Raw genomic sequence first — 17,964 nt, 5'->3', positions numbered from 1 at the left:
CGATATGCGATAGGCTTTAGTTACTAGTGTAGTGTACTAGGGATTACGCAGTTGAAACGAAATATGTCTAATTTTTCCTAGCGCCACTTTGGCGCGCATATGCGTCAACTAGCGGAACTAAAATATTGAATCGAACCGAACCTTTCGTATGCTGCTGATGGTGCTCCGTCCGGAACACTTCTGCTGAAAGCTGAAAGAATGCGCGCATTTTCACGCGACACATCGAAGGAAATGTTCGTATAGTATCATTGAGAAAAATCGATCGAGGACAAACTTCATCGTTTGGATAATTCGCGTGTGAAATTGACCGATCCACCGAACTTGGTTCGCCATGGACAGGAGAAAAATGTCGTAAGTAGAAAATATGTCGCGACATTGAAGACGCCCAACGCTACGACTATATGCGCTGTCATCTACCTTTTTGCACCCACCTTATTGCTGTTCTAACAGGCACAATTGCTCTCTGTCAAACTAATCAATTAATTAATCATCGATATGCCTGTTTCTTTTGAAAACGGATTAATTAACGACGACGTCTCGAAATAACCCTCGTGACGTTTTTCTTTATCTTTTCGCCGGTTGATATCCACGTATCTACTTGCGTAAAATATAGAGAGATTTTGTAGATATATAAAGAGATAACGTACATTGCTTAGGCGTAATAGAAATTCACGCAAATCTTCAAGAGCACACGTTACGGCACGAAATATCGGAATATAAAGGTGTTTCGTAAATCTCTGTCTAATTGAACATTTGATAGGTTAAATTCTGTAATATTTGCGATATTTTTGTACGACGATCTTATAATTCTGTGTGTCGTGATTCTTTCGCTTTTTAACATTATTTTCTTCCTATTCACCTTATCAACCGTTATTTATATTCAGAATAATACTCGTTGTAACGTAAATGTAAAAATACAAATAATTTTGAACAGTAGTCTGAAATTATTTAAAGCCATTTTGAATCTAATAAGGAAAATGTAGCGGGGGTGTACCGACAGTTTTTTTTTTCCAACAGATTGGAGTAAAATATTACAGTCAATACCATTAACTGAGTCTGCATTAATTGCATTTTTGTTACTATTAATAGAAATCAAGCAGTATCTCATTGGCTTATCCATTTAAACAGAATAGATCATTTAAATAGTTATACGAACCGATAGATTCTGTATGGTTGCTGCAATAAATGTGTCGTCATATTTCGCTAGCAGATTCTATTATCTTTCTGCTATTAATATATTGTCAATAAAATTTATAACAGATAGATCCTGCTTTCCGCAATATTAATGATATAGATGAATAGTTTTGTAATACTGATTAACGATAGATTGATCGTGTTACGCAACTTAACTTATTAAAGATTTCTCGATTAATTTCTTCACTCTTATGTCTATTTATTCTTCAGTACAGCAGGGGACTCCCTCTATCAGACTTTAGAAGTTCCGAAAACTGCTACTTCAGAAGAAATTAAAAAGACGTATAGAAAACTGGCCCTGAAATATCATCCTGACAAAAATCCTAACAATCCAGAGGCAGCTGAAAAGGTTACTTTAATTTATAATTTATAATGTTTCTAAAAATGATTAATTTTTATAACTTGAATAGCATATAACAACGCAAATATATTGCGCAAATGTTTTTCTTTCTCTCATAGTTTTTTTTACACAATATTGATAACTTTTATTTATATCTCTTACAAAAATATAATATCTTCTAATTGAATATTTACAGTTTAAAGAAATAAATAGGGCGCACGCTATACTGACAGATCTAACGAAACGTAATATATATGATAACTATGGATCTCTTGGTTTATACGTCGCAGAGCAATTTGGAGAAGAAAATGTTAACGCCTATTTTGTTGTTACCTCTGGATGGTGCAAGGTAAAAGCATACGTTACTTTGACCAATGTTTTTCTAAAACATTTTTTGTGACATAAGAATAATTATATTTTATGTTCAATATATATATATATATATATATATATATGTATATATGTATATTTATATTTATTTAAGCGGTTTATATGTAACACTTATATACATTTTTAAATAAATATGTAAAATATTAAGTGCATGAAGCAATCCAACATTTAAGATAATTATTGTAAATACATTTTTTTATATACTATGCCAATCTCATTGAAAAACTGATATATTATTAACTTTAATAAATAAACAGTGACACTATAGTCTAAGAATATTGTTTTTTTTTTACAGGCACTGTTCATAATTTGTGGACTAATTACTGGTTGTTATTGTTGCTGCTGTTGTTGCTGCTGTTGCTATTTCTGTTGCGGTAAATGCAAACCAGCTCCTCCTGAAGATAGCGGTGCATATCATAATTTACAGGTAAAAATGTTCATATTCTCATTATTTTTTTTTTGTGATAAGTCCATTCTACAATAGCCGTAAAAACATGCGTTAAGACGTAAGCAGTAAAAATTGACCAACTACAGTCGATCATTCTTGGATTGTAAAAATCCCATTAGTCAATAGCTTACTGCTTACGTCTTGACGCATACTTTTACGGCTATTGTAGAATGGGCTATAGATTTTGTACAAATATTAAAACATAGCAGATATGAAAAAGTCAAATACATAATATACGTAACGATATATTATATGGATAAACGGTAGAAAAAAAGAGGTTAACATTAGCAAATGTAAAAGAGTAACGTAAGCGTAAGAAAATTTTTATCTATTGTCATACCAAGCCGACTCAAGAACTTTCTATTTTTCTTCTTATTTCTATTGGCTTTTTGAATATTCATTATTACCGATCTTTGATATCCTAACTAATTCTAAACTTGAATCATACTATCCAAAAATATATGTACTTTAGCAACATTTGATATGATTATATGCAAATTATGAGAAAAGTTACGTATTATGTTTCTACTTTTTTTTTTCGTAATTTTTTCCATATGCAACCCCTGGTATTATTTCCTTTTACATACATCTTTCTTTGACACTCCTGTTTTCTTTTGTTGCCCAGTAGTACAAGAAATTAGGCAAAGATATAACGACACGTTATAATATACTACATATTATACCCACTTGGACTTAAATTTTAAATTTAACTTGCCCTCGTACAGTGCATGTTACATGTATAATAATAAAAGCTTGACTTTTATGCAGTCAATTAATAACATTGCTAAAATGTTTGTAATCTATGCTGCATGAAAAAGTAACGATTATTTCTACACTATAACTTACATGGAAAGGCTAAAAATATCTGTTGTCCTGACTATAGATTTAGCATTTTGTAGTCCATTAATTACCGCTATAATTTTTTAAACCTTCCGTTTACTATTATTGAAGAGCTAATGTTTCAAATATCCATTCTTTCTCTGTCAACTCCAAGAATTCTTTGGCGTGAATTTAGATCTTCTTTGTATATGACCAATAGAATGTAATTTCTTTTTCGATATATTATAAAAATTAATATAATACATCTTAAAGAAAAAAAAAAGATTTTGGATATAATTAAGGAAATAAGCATTGATATCTACACTTTTTCCCTGCTTTAAAATATTCTATTGACAATTACTTTAAGGCAAAAAATTATCAATATGCTGTCATTGAGATCTCAGCCGTAGCATCTATAATCTCATCTTTAATTAGTCGACAGAAGACACTATCTGTTTAGCGAGTTATCTTAAATTAGGCCTGTCCAAGTTTTTGCTCGCAAAACGTTTCCCTGTCTCGCTGAGCGAAATGGAGAAGAAGCAATTAAGAGAAACAGACGTTAATATTAATCATAAATTATCGTATGGAGGCGACGTATCGTGCACTAATTGTAAGATCGATTAGTTGCATTGGTAGAAAGACTTACGATGACGTGAACGATTGCAGGTATAGGCATAACAGATTCTCTCGTTCGATGAACTTGGACAGGCTTGTTATAAATCCTGTACTATATAACAATGAACATCTAAAGTCAGCAATACAATTAAATGCCATTAATATTAATCTAACTAAATGCAATACACGCACGTAGACACAAATATATGGCTGAATTGGAAAAATATTGAGATATAAACTTTAAACTCTCTTTTATAATTTATGCATAAATTTCTGGCACATAGTTGGAAAGCATGTCAGCGAGGAAAGAATATCTTAGTAAATATCTAATTGCGCAAACGAGCGATTTAAGGAGTTCATGCAACTTACATATGATCGACGTATGCATAAAAGTTTGTATTCATCTAAAAATTGCAAGTATTGTATTTTTTATCTTTTTATAGACACTATATAAACGCTTTATATCAACTTAGCACAGCTCTCGAAAGTTTTAGCTATAAAAATTTAATTTTTAATATTAGGCACACCCGCACGCACGCACAGAAGGGGATGTTTCTGAACTAGTAGTACAATTAAAAAAGTTTCTTCGTGAAAAAATGTAGAATAAAATCTTGTAAAATGCTTTATTGTTTATAAAAATAACTTTAAGCATAGAGAAATGAATGATATATCTACGCTTTTGTAATCTTGATAAATGACAATTTGCTTTGACTTATGGACTTTATACACCAGCGAGTTGTCTCATTCGCGGCTATCGGAAATATGTGTTAAAAGATACAACGTTCTACTGAAGAAATAAAGGTAATTTTATACATAACTTTTCTTGTAATTTAAATTACTTTATTTAAATTTATTTAGTCAATATATATATATATATATATATATATTTTTCTACATTTTTTCACAAAGAATCATTCCCTTTTCCGTTATATCATGATTATACGTATGTACATGCAAATATGAGCCCGGCTTTATACACATTGATAGTTGTCTCTATATATTCGTATCGACACACAACTGAAATAAGGCATTGTTCTTATAGATGGCGTCAAACGAAATTTCTTGCGCTTTTTAATTAAAAATATTTTTTGCATTACAAAAGAATACATACATCTAATTGCATTACTGTTGCTAGTTTTAATTCATCTCTTCTTTTCGTATAGAATTATCTATTTATTCAACAAATTCAATATAGATCGCTGTATATCTGTTACTTGAAATAGCAACTAAAAGTGCATGAATCCTTGTTGTCACGCATGTTAATTTATGTTTCGTTTTACAGAAAGCCTTACATAGTTTAGCGGTTTTGTTTATGTTATTATTGTATTATAGCGGAACCTGAATCCAGAGGCTGTTGTGACAAATCAACCGCGAGGTTTTGGCAAGGTAAGTTTTCATAATGCTCGAGATTTAAGTTACCTTTCTTTCTTTTTGCTATAGTTAATCGTAAATATTGCTTTCTATTTTTGTTGTTGTTCGAATATTATGTCGGAACGATTTCGCACAGATCTTGCGCAAAGCACAATAGTAGTTTCCTTAATCATATTTTTTCATAATATTCGCGCGCACTGCTATTTTTCTTTAATAAACCATGTAAAAGATGAATTATTGTAGCGCCCATTCCGCACAAATGCATGATGTATCTGTAGTTATTGTACATGGCAATTTCTTAGATGAATTTATTGTTATTAAATTATATATATATATATATATATATATATACATAATTGCGCGTGATTGGTGATTTGTATAATTTTTTGCATCATAACTATTAACATTTTTAACCGTTATTTAATCTTTTTAACACGTAAAGATCTGAATCTCTTGCAAAAAAACGTAAAATTTCTCATTCTTTCAATAAAGTGTCGATATATCTTGCATTTATTTTTGTTTCAATAATGCATCTCCCTTACTATTTGAGATCAAGAAATTATATCACATATTATTCATGAAAAAAAAAAACCAGGAGAGAAATTTTATCCCAAACATAAAGGATCCCGCACAAAACCAATGAAAAAGTGGCCCCAGTCAAATTGGCTGAAGTTTTGAAATAAAAAAGCCCCATTTTCAAAGCTTTGCAACACGTCTGAAGGTTCTTCTGATATGTATCAGACAGTTTTAGGATGGTCAGCATGTTTGAAGATATACATGCATTTATTGGGATTTTTCATTCATGAACCATCATCGTCGATTTCAACACTTTGAGACCAAGTACCTGTTCATTTTCTGAACTTGCAGCCATTGAGACTTTTGATCAGGTCAGTCTGTACTTCATCATACTAAAACTTAAGCCAATTTGACTGGGGCCACTTTTCCATTGGTTTTGTGCGGGGTCCTTTATTAGAACAGAGAGAGAGAGAGAGAGAGAGAGAGAGAGAATGCGAACAAATGCCTCCAAATGAGAAAATTTTAAGGACCGTTTACAATAGCCGTAAGAGTACGCAATAAGACATAAGCAGTAAGCTATTGACTAATGGGATTTTTATAATTTAAGAATAATCGACTGTGATTGATCAATAGCTTACAGCTTACGTCTTACTGCATACTCCTTACGGCTATTGTAGACGGTCCTTAAAATAGATACATGTTGCTTTCTCTGTCTTTCTTTCATACTGTCCATTTCTTCAACTCTAGGATCTAGGAACTAAGTTTTACTAGTTTGAAAGTTTTAAATTAATAATTGATGAAATCTATATTTTTTTAATTGTGAAATCCATTTCCTTATTACAATCCTCTCACAAATATACCTCAAACATGTCACTCAAGCAAATACAGTTAAAATTATAAAAAGTAATTATAATGTAAAGGTTGACTTGGTATGAATATAAAAATGAAAAATACTGTACAGATAGAAATAAAATTATTCAAAAAAATCGAAATAATATTTAAAGATGTAATATATTATATCTATGTATAAAAACAAAATTAGAGAAAAATTTTACAGAATGTCAATTTAAATGATTTCAGATATATAAAATTCTTTATTCTTTATTATACAATTATAAAAAAAGAAAAACGAGAAATGTTATTATTTCTCGCAAGATAAAAAAATGAATAATAAATTCTTATTATTTGTGCAACTAAAAATGTATATTTCAAATTAATTAATCATTAAAGTATATTTCAAACAGCTACTTTTCTACAAATAAATAGTCTAATGAGAGATATTATATTTTCCAAAATGTACTTTCACAGGAAGATGAAAGCGATGATGATGCTGTGACAGCTCAACCTCAAAGTGGTGGATCACAAAATACATCTAATACACAGCAACCAATATTTGCCATGCCTGCACCAGGATCAGCGGCACCAACGTCGACGGCTAACGAAAGCACGAACCTAAACAGCGGCGGTGAACGTGTGATTTATACCACTGGTATTACAAGTTCTTGAACATAGTAGCGAGTGCATATTACAAGTTTTATCTTTTGCATATTGTCATTGATCATCCAATTCACGTTTCTCGTCCAAATTCATTCATTCAGTTTCTTCTTGCCCACTCTTTTTGTTAATTAATATATTTTATCACTTTTTTTCACATCGATAGCGATTTTAGTACACTGACTGACAGGTGTGCCTGGACATTTCGAATATTTCGATATCGATGTCAGATATATATATATGTTCCGTATATAAGTATATGTGTCCCAGCATTCCTGTCGGTGAGTATGCATTGAAGAAGACATTAACAAAGATGCTAAAGAGCAATTTTTTTTAAAATTATGCCAATGTTTCTTATATAATTAAGAGATGGTTACTTAAAATTCAATTACAAATATAGATTTATTGCTTAAAAATGTATATAAAATTTGGCGATAAGCAGTATCCTTTCTTAGTTACTTTTTTCATATAGAGCAAAATTACCCACATTGGGTTTCAATCGCAGATAGAAATTATTAAAACTGTACTAAAAAAAATAATACGTGCTTCCACGCATCAAGCGGAGATCTCTGTTCTTAATAATGAGAAAAGAAAATGAGAAAACGCAAACGTTTTTTTTCCATTGAAATATAATATTAAATATTTTATGAGAGTTTCGTACTTGCCGATACGTACTTTCTTCATATAATTCGTGTAGTAAACAAAATCATATGAATATACACTTTAATTAGCTAATTTACAATGAATATTACATAATTGTATACACAGAAGTATATATGTACAACGTAAATATACGTATCGAAAAAAACAGGGATACGCTTAATGATAACACGTTCGTAATCCCTAAACTACAAAATGAATATACAAAGAAAGAATATATATATATATATATATATATTCGCTAGGAAAAATCGACTCTAAATTAGTCAGGAAATCAATGAAAAGAAATCTCTGATATTTCAATACCTTCAATACAATAGACATGTCTTTTTAATGACAAATTTACTTTCTTTCATGGCAAAAATGCCAAGAGATGTCATCATTTATTGCAGTTTTTCAATTTTTTGTATCATTCATCTTTGAAAAACTACGTCTTAAATTTTCTTTTAAAGTAAATTCAGTCTAAAATTAATAAAAGAATATATCTACCTTACAACTTATTCAGTCTTGTCTTCTTCGACATATATGTTCCTTTTCGGTTGATACACCATTCCCAACACCGTTTCGACTTCTGGAAACAATCCCGGTACACGTTTTTTGGAATCGCGCGTAAGTTCGTCTGCGAATTTTCCTTGATGTCTTCAATTGTGTTGAATCTTTGGTCTTTCAATGTGAATTTCAGTTTTGGAAAAAAGGATAAAGTCTGCGAGAACCAGGTCAAGAGATTCGAGAGGCTGAGGAAACACAATCATCTTTGTTTTGGTGCAGAAGTGACGAATCAGCAGCGATGGATCTGTGAGCACGTTGTCGTGATGAGGGAGCCATAAATTGTCTTTACTGTAGAGTTCAGGCTCTAACATTTTCTGGACCTGGCTCTTGCGAATTTTTTTTTTAAACGAAATCCACGTTGAAAGAATTCAATACTGAAAGATATTTCTAAAGGAAAATTTACAGACGGGTTTGCGCGCGATTCCGAGAAACACGTTTCAGGATTACTTCCAGAAATGGAAACGGTGTTGGAAGTGGTGTATCAACAGGAGAAAGAACATATTTTGAAGAAGACAAGAAACTGAATAAGTTGAATGTAAACTCTCAAAAATTGTGAAGACAAAGTTCGGAACAGACCTCGTGTGTTACAGGTTGTGTCGAAAGGTAAGGTCAGCCAATTAGGAGGTGAAAGAAGAGAAGAATAATACATATCGCAATATCTACTCAGGCTCCTCTTTCACTTCCTAGTTGGTTGACCTTACCTTTCGATACACTCTGTGTATACATATATATATAACTATTTATATCTATATAAAGATATATAGGTAGATAGATTCATTGAATGATTAACTGATTGATTGATGGTTGATTGAGATTGATCGATGTATATATACATATAAATAATATAGTTTTATGCTATATTATTATCACATCTCACACATCCTTCTTTGCACTTTTACGCATTTCGATGTTTCAAATATTACAATATTCAGATTCAATAACTTATGGTATGATTTTCCAACCATGATTATATTTTATAACATTTATTTTAAGAAAATTTACTGGAATTATTTTAGTTCGCAATTTGTATGTTTGGGTAAATGTGTAATTCATATGAATCATATTATTTTGTTATAGACAAATATACACTACGTGATTGCACGCTTTAATTTTCTTATTGTTATTTCCAGTCCTTCATTCTTATTTTTACTATCAGTAAAATTTTCATAATATGCGTGCTTTTGGTGTTTAATATCTTTCTAATGAAACAAGTTTGATGAGACAAAAATTTGAATGATTAAAAATTTCATAAAAATGCGCGCGCGTGCGTGTATGTAGAGGATATATACAGAGTGTTCCATTTTAATCGATCACTCTTCAAAAACTTTTTTATTTGTGATTCTAGAAAAAAAAACAACTTTCGTCTGAAGCATTTTTTTTCTAGAATCACAAATAAAAAAATTTTTGGGGGTGATCGATTAAAATGGGACACACCCTGTATCCAACTTTTGATAACAAGTAGCAAAAAATCGCATTTAAAATGTGTATCGAGACGACACCTGATGCACAGGTATTTTAATCACTATAAAGAACGCAAATTTATTCCTAAGAAATTATAATCCAACTTAATTATAATCAACACGCATACCAAATTCTTCTTATAAGTTAGACGATCCTCTGTATCTCAACATTTTACTTAATACGAATTTATTATTTATTTTTTATTTACTTTTAAACGCGTTAAAAATAGACCAAGTTATAAATCATTATTTAATCGTATAATCTTATGTTACTTTATTCTCTTTGTTTATCTACCCCGCTTATAGAAGCCAAGTTTTTATTTCAAAAAACTAGATATTGCATTTGCGAGAGAAAAATTATATACGAGGAGTGTTCAAATATAAATGATAATTTGATCATTTACAAAGAAAGCGAAAACAACATACAAGTTCCAAATACTTCATTTTTCAAGGTAGCTGTCTCCTTCCTTTTTGCAATGTAACTGCGCCATCGGTCCTATAACTTCCGTATTCCGCGCAAAAAAAATTTTTTGGCTATTACGGATAGCTGTCAAAACAGCTTAATAACTCTTTCAATGGTTCAAAGAGATGGAAATTCAATAGGATCCGAAAGTTTTTAGAACGGACGTTTTTAGGACACCTGTAATGAGGAAGTCATCGCACCTGTTCGAGAGTGAATGCGCCCGCAGCCAAAAGATTTTTTTGACGCGGAATAAATTATCGGACCGGTAACGCAGCTGCATTGCAAAAGAGAAAGGCTACCTTGAAAAGTGAAGTAACTGAAACCTGTGTGTTGTTTTTGAAGTTTGTCCCCTTATTTTAGTCACACCCTATATGTACAGGGTGATTCAGAAATACTTGTACAACTTTGGGGGATGAGTTCTCCGCCACATGAACAAGAAAAAAATATTATAATGCTGATGATAGTGAAATGAATAAAAAATAGTTTTTTTTAAATATATCTCCTGTCATTTTATCACTAATATAATATTTTTATGCAGCGGCTGCCACAAATCCATTCGTAGGAGCCAATGCAGCTACAAGTGACACCGGACCAACCAGATGGTAGACTGAATACGTGAAAAACCCATCATAAACATTAAATTCATATTTATAGTGCCGGATCTCTACAATAGCTCATTAACATAGATCATAAATTGATTGTCTTGATAAAATAGACGGTGATCGGTTTAGCATTATAACTTTTCCTCTTTTTCGTTTTTTTGTATATACAGTCTGTATATTATTCTGTAAATCGTTATTACGTTATATTTATTTAAATGGTCTCGATATAGGTATGTATCGCTCATTTGCTACAACAACGACGTAACACAAAAATTATCATTTTTGAATTGTTTGCAACAAAACAAACAAGTCCTTGGATTTTTGAATTAAGAGCCAATGATACTTTTATTCCCCTACAATCAGGTATTACATTAAAGTCGCACTGAAAAATAGTATTATAAAATGTTTATAACTTAAAATGTTTGAACTCATTTTCTGAAAAACTTTGATGTTGAATTATGTCCTTAATTGTTGCAGCAAATGAGCGACAGTCTCCTACGTAATTTAACACAGTGATCTTCCACTATACAGGAACCTATACTATTTTACAATTTTCTTATACATCAAGGTATGCATTATACTTAAACTTTCCCAATTTGAAAAGTATTATTTTTTTTATATTTTGTGTGTTTCTCTATAATAAAATTTTTAAAAGATTAGCACATATGAGCGAAAAGTAAAATAAGATGAAGCCTTGATAAAAAATATGAATTCTTATACTAATTGTAAAACGTAAAATTACTCAGTAATGTATAACGAAAGATAATGTTTTTCTTCTCTCTAGAATGTTTGCACATAGTTATTGATATCTTGTGATCCACCCACCCGTCTCCAGTTAAGTTCTTGAGATAATGTAATATTTGACTATAATATACTATATAATTGTATAATTGACTATATAATTATACATAATGTAGAAAACGTAAGTCATTCATCATTTTTTAATAAATTTTAAGTCAGCTATTCGTTGGAAGCCTAATTACAAAGTTGTGTAACGTTTAACACCTATCTAGAACCTAATTAATAAACTCCTGCTTTTTAAATTTCTAAAGATTAAGCATGCTCTTCTTTAATGAAAATTTAATCTTGATCGTGATGATCGACATATATTTATTATTAAATTTAAGAAAGAGACGCACTTCTAAGAAAGAATTGACTCAAATTTGTTTTAAAAAATATCGTACATTTGTATGTTTATTTATATTGATCCCACATTTGCAATGCATATTCTGGTAGTTGTTAATAACAATAAAAAATTCGCGTGTGAATAATTTTTATGAATACGCGTATGACTATTAGATGGAGATGAAAAGATTAGAACGTGTCCTGATGTAATGTATTTTATAACATCTTTTAGAAGGTACAAGGCGCGAAGTTTAGACGTAACTTTTTGTAAAAATATAATGTCATGTAATGCATTTGTCGATTAATCTGAATTTTCACGTCACGCACTTGGGACACGCGCATCGATTAAATAATACTGCATGTTTACAATAAGATTTTTTTAATTATAAATATTTATTTGTATTGTCCAAATGTGTGATCGTAAATATTGTCAACGTGCAAAAATACTTTCAAGTTCCAACAATGTAAAACACAATATGAACATATTACATACAGTCGTGATGAATAATAATCGTATGTAATTTACATTATTACCTAAAAGCGTGAGATAAATCGACTGAACGTAATATACGAAAATTGCCTGAATTTTTTATGAGATCGATATGCTCGAAGAAATCTAGGAAAGATTTTTTTGAAACTTAATTTTTTGTTATACCAAGTCCACTCTGTAGTTCCAATATATTGAATAATGATATCGAAAGCAAGAAATTACATTAATTCTTTTTTCATACTATAAATTCATACTATAAATTGATTGATAAAATGTACTTAATTCTTTTATTATCTTACAGACATTAGTAAATATAATTAGTAAATATAATAACAAACATATAATTCAGTTTATACTCATTGTCAGTATTCTATCCCATACAGCACACATGTCCAAAAGTGGGACATAAGACGTCTTTTAGACGGGTTGTTTCCAGCGTAAACAATTCGCGTGACAGTTGGAGATTTAAAATTATTTATTAGCCCGTGATTAGCCGAAAAAGGTGTCTTCGATATATCTTAATGGGTATCTCGCGGCCCATCTGTACTATCGAACACGAAAAATATGCAAAAAAAAATAAACTTATCTTCATCGTATATAATAAGAAGAAGATCAGGAGCCTTAATCACAATTGTTTCAAGCAATAGTGTTGAATTTATACCAAATAATTACATTACAATTTATATTACAATACTTTAATTTATAAAACGGTAGCTTTCAGTCAAACTTTATTTCTCAGTAAGTGTATATTTATTTATTTATTTGTGACTTATTTATTTCTCGCTAATGTGTACCCTTGTACCAATTTCACAAGTACGGAATGTTCTCAGTAAAATAAGTATTATATACATATATATATATATAAATATACATGAGGAGAGAGAAATTGAAAGAGAAAGTTTAATTGAAAAATCTGCATATATATTCGTTCAGAGAGAGAGAGAGAGAGAGAGAGAGTTACCTGTTTCGATAATGTCATCAATAACGATCGCGTAACCAAGTTCTCTGCATATTTAGATATAATTACGTTTATTGCATAGCATGCTTCTATTTAATATAGTATTCGAATATACTATGTTTGCATAATGGATGTATGTTATAATATATTATACATACCAAGATTTAATTATTGTAACTAAAAATAATGTTGTACCTAAAATAAAAGAAGCAAGGAATTATTGTAAAGCCAGCATTGTACAAGAAATGTAAATAAATTAGATTGGATCAATAAACATACTATATAATATTTATGTTTCGAATTTTTCTAGTACTTCTTTTTTCTAATTTCAAGGTTTAGTAAAACTTTAGAGATATTCATTAAAATGAGTGAAAAGAAATCGCGGTGATAAATCATTGAAGTAAATCCTATACATATAATATGACTTTGATGCAATGTAAAATACACGCGAATTACTTTCTTTTCTTTCTCAACTTCTTCCTTTCCTTCTCTATCCCAGAAAATCTTGCGCCACCAACGTTGAATAATCCTCGCGGAGTGTGCTCGTTCGAACGTAGCTAAAGATTTATAGAAATATGTTATTCCAGTTTTCTCTTTCCGTTTAATAAAAACAAGGTATGCTTCCTCTTGTCGTTTCATCTCTTTCTGCAATGGAGTTAAATTGCTGCGCCAATATACTTTTTCTGCTCGTCGCGTCTGCATATGCGCCGCGCGCGCGTAAAATGCATGAATTATACAGAAAAATATCACCTCTAAATCGTGTTTCTCCAGCTCGTTATATTTGTATACCTCGCTAAGCTCTTCCAACGTTTTACATCTACTGCCAATTTCTGTATCGTACTTAATCATTATTGCCAATAACTTTGATTCGGTCGTCAATCTATATATAATAATAATGCGCGCGCGCGCGATTACAAATTACATAAATACATATACAGAGTGTTCCCGCCGGGTTAAACGGCCAACTTGAAATATGAATTTAGGATCTCAAAACAAAAAAAATTTTTCCTCTGGAGGTATGCTCGCAAACATCGTTTAAGTTCAAGTAAAACGAACTTTGTTTAAGAGGTATTGACTTATTCTGAAGTTTTACAGAATAAAAAAATACAGACTGCGCGCCGACTAAATTTGTCAGACTTGAAACACAGCTCCGGTTGGAGTAGTTTTAATATTATTCTATCGTTTAATATTATTCTAATTTTTATTACTGTAAAGCAGTAAAGAAGATAATTATTTTAATTTTGATTAGTGCCCGTCTACAATAGGTGTTTTAAGCCCTTAGCCTTAAGAAATTGACCAATCACAGCCAATTATTCTCCTCAAATTCAATTGTGATTGAACAATTTCTTAAGGCTAAAGGCTTAAAACACCTATTGTAGATTGGGACTTACTGTTAAGCAGCAAAGAGAATAATTATAATTTCATTTTGATTACTGGAAATTTCGATTAATTACTGTTTAGTAGCAATCAAAAAAGAATAGATGTTTTAATTTTGACTACGATACATTTTGATCACTGCTTAGCAGTAAAGAGAATAAAGTTACATTTATTATTTCAAAATTATTCATTCCTAATAGTTCTGTAACTTCAGAAATCAATATCTCTTAAACGAGACACGTTTGCGAATAGCATATACCCCTCCAGAGGAATTTTTTTTGTTTTGAGATCCTAAATCCTTTCATATTTCAAATTTATCCGTTTAACACCTTGTATATAATAAAAAGTAATATATTTAATTTATAAATTTAATGTGTGCGCACATACTTTCGCTTACGGATTGTTTGTTCTAATTTCGTATTTACGTCTTTTAAGAACTCGAGATCATCGATAACATTTCCCAATGCTACCTGCATTTCATTTCGCTCGTATTCCCACGCTTTGCATACAGCAATTTGTTTCTTCTCGTATCTCGTACTAGTAAAATAAAGCGCGAAGACAAAAACACGTTATTATATTTGTTTAATACGTAACAATAATATATATATATATTATAGTAATATATAACATATATATGTATAGTGCTCCTTTGGCCGCGATGCGTAGAATATAATATAAATAAGAGATTTGAGAGTAGAGATACTTTGTATTTGTGACGTATTCGTTGCATCTTTTGTCAATATCATCGATAGCGACTATATTTTTTCTATATCGCTTGACTATATCTTCGAGCGTGTTTCTATGATTAATTCGTTGCCTCTCCAGATCCGTAGTAAATCCTTATAAGTATATAATATGTCCAGGAGGGAAAAGAAAAAAGAGAAAAGAGAAATTACATATTTCATATTTATATAGTGTGTGTGTGTGTGTGTGTGTATATATATATATAATTACTGGCAACATCTGCAATAGATTTCTTCTGACAATGCCAAAATTTTCTGTAATGTAATTCTTTGCTTCTCCCTTCTCCCGGCATAAAATACATTCTGCGTGAAACATGCTCTAAAAAATAATGAATGTGGCACAGAAATAAAGCCGATGTCATTGAGATCTGTTTACGTCGAGGACTCGTGTGAAGAACATCGATACGTTTATCGAGAATCTATAAAAAATAAATAAATGATTTAAAAAGTATCTTAAGACAAAGAATAAGGTACCTCCTTTCTTTTGCAATAGATTAATTATTTATTGTAGTTATCATACGTGTCTAAAAGACATCTTAAAGATGTTTTTACGATGTCTTTTAGACATGCCGTCTAGGGTTTATTTTGACTTTTCACAGCACAAGATTTAAACGCATTTTTTTTCTTTTTTCTAACCAATAGTACATTTTTTATAAAGTATATAGAGATGTATCTCGAAAATTAATATTCTTCTTCTTATAAATAAATACGAATTTCGAATGATACAATATCAATGACTGGAGGATGAACAACCTTTAGTGCCTTATAAACTGCATGGTTAAATCTGGTTATGTCGTACCAAGTTTCTTTAATGCATACACTCGTCTTTGAATTCTTGTTAATAAATGCTAAAGTATAAAGATAAGTTTTACGATTATAAATTATAAATTAATTTCAAATCGTCAATGACGGCACGTACGATTCAGGACACATATATTTGCACATGAAAAAAAAAAAAAAAAACAAATATTACACCAATTTCAGAAATCTTTAAAAAGATGTTATTAATTGCGGTGTATTTTTTAAAGATTCGTATCTTGCGTATCACCTGATTGCGGTAAACATTTAGGACAAAATTCAATATTGCGTAAAATTAAGACATCGTTTATTGTGTTCATTTCGTCAGTTGTGAGGATTAGAGATAATTCAGGATTCGATATGAGGGAAGGCAAAGCCGCCTAAAATCATGAATCATATTGTAATGATATTAATAATAGGAGCGAACACGCTAACAATAAAGTGATAGTATTACTATATAATTACCGCTAATTCCATTTTTTTTGTTGCACACTCAAAAATAGCTTTTAAAAGTGTCAACATAATCGATTCTGTCCCAATTTCTTGCATATTTTTAACAATTCTATAGAAGCGTATATAGCAAGTTTTTATTTTCTACTTTCTTTAACATAAAGTCTAACATATAATCCATGAAACTTCCAAAAATATGGATTATAACATATCATACACGCATTGATATACATCAATATATTCTAGACGATCAGAGACGTATATATTATATATTCTCTATATAGGTTTTAAATTCAATGCAACTTTTATTTCAGCTTTTGTCAAAATCTCGCAAATAATTTAACATTATTGATATTTGTCATCATCATCATCATGTATGTAATTAATGATAAAAAATGCAATTAATTAATATTCAATTTAATGCTATACACAATGCCCTGTCCACATATACTTACAAATACACGCAAAACTGTTTGAAATTATATAGTTTATATATATTCTTACAATTAGACTGGTACATACATGATTTTTGGCTTCACGAAATATATCTCCTTGAAGAACAAATAAGCATCACCCCAAAAGATCTTCACGATAAATCTTATGTGGCCTAGTGGCTTAGTTTACACTAGTTAACAGTATATAGCGTATCAAGTAATAATTAACATTAATATTTTGGAAGGTTAGATTAGGTTAGATTAGGTTAGTTTGCTGTGGTATTCCTTGATTTTGCCACTGTATAAAATATGATACTTATTTCACATTCGAATTTATAATCTCACTGTACTTTTCACAAACTTATAAACATATGGTGTACATACAGAGTGATCATTCAGTGCGTAAACGAGGTCAAATAAACTATTGTCAAGGCTAATAGCGTTTTCTATTGGGAATGGGAAAACCCAGTGTGCAACACTGGTGCACCCTGGAGTGCAATTTTATTGTTCTAATGTGAAAATCGGTTCACATATTTTCAGTGTTAAAATGTTCTACTGATAAAAATTTGTTAAATTTCAATGTGCACCAGTTTTGCGCTAGTCTTCCCAGTAAAAAAAAAAGAGAAAAAAAAACAAATATTTTACTGTTTAAATACTATAGGCCTTTC

General features: G+C 30.5%; 2 protein-coding genes across 3 annotated transcripts; one reads left to right on the top strand and one right to left on the bottom strand.

Moving 5' to 3' along the window:
* Nucleotides 1-128: 128 nt before the first annotated feature.
* Nucleotides 129-13,782, top strand: LOC143900043 (dnaJ homolog subfamily C member 5). Of its 2 annotated transcripts, XM_077410964.1 has the most exons (7): nt 129-351; nt 1,405-1,543; nt 1,731-1,883; nt 2,220-2,351; nt 5,139-5,192; nt 7,002-7,182; nt 10,858-13,782. In XM_077410964.1, exons 1-7 carry the CDS (start codon nt 332-334, stop codon nt 10,923-10,925), a joined length of 747 nt encoding a protein of 248 aa, XP_077267090.1. In that variant the 5' UTR covers nt 129-331; the 3' UTR covers nt 10,926-13,782. The 2 variants fall into 2 exon arrangements, with proteins under 2 accessions (XP_077267090.1, XP_077267091.1); XM_077410965.1 differs by lacking the exon at nt 5,139-5,192.
* LOC143900658 (uncharacterized) lies at nt 13,554-16,889 on the bottom strand. The gene is made up of 9 exons (XM_077412259.1): nt 16,878-16,889; nt 16,663-16,792; nt 16,368-16,462; nt 15,826-16,033; nt 15,575-15,710; nt 15,259-15,408; nt 14,245-14,374; nt 13,955-14,139; nt 13,554-13,689 (listed from the first exon to the last, which is right to left on the bottom strand). Exons 1-9 carry the CDS (start codon nt 16,887-16,889, stop codon nt 13,659-13,661), a joined length of 1,077 nt encoding a protein of 358 aa, XP_077268385.1. The 3' UTR covers nt 13,554-13,658.
* Between the last annotated feature and the right edge of the window lie 1,075 nt (nt 16,890-17,964).

Source organism: Temnothorax americanus, unplaced genomic scaffold (assembly GCF_048541705.1).
Source record: "Temnothorax americanus isolate GAGA-0224 unplaced genomic scaffold, ASM4854170v1 Scaffold3, whole genome shotgun sequence".
In the NCBI taxonomy this organism is placed as follows: Eukaryota; Metazoa; Arthropoda; class Insecta; order Hymenoptera; family Formicidae; genus Temnothorax; species Temnothorax americanus.
The sequence above is the reverse complement of the archived record's forward strand: the minus strand, read 5'-3'. Positions and strand labels throughout refer to the sequence as shown.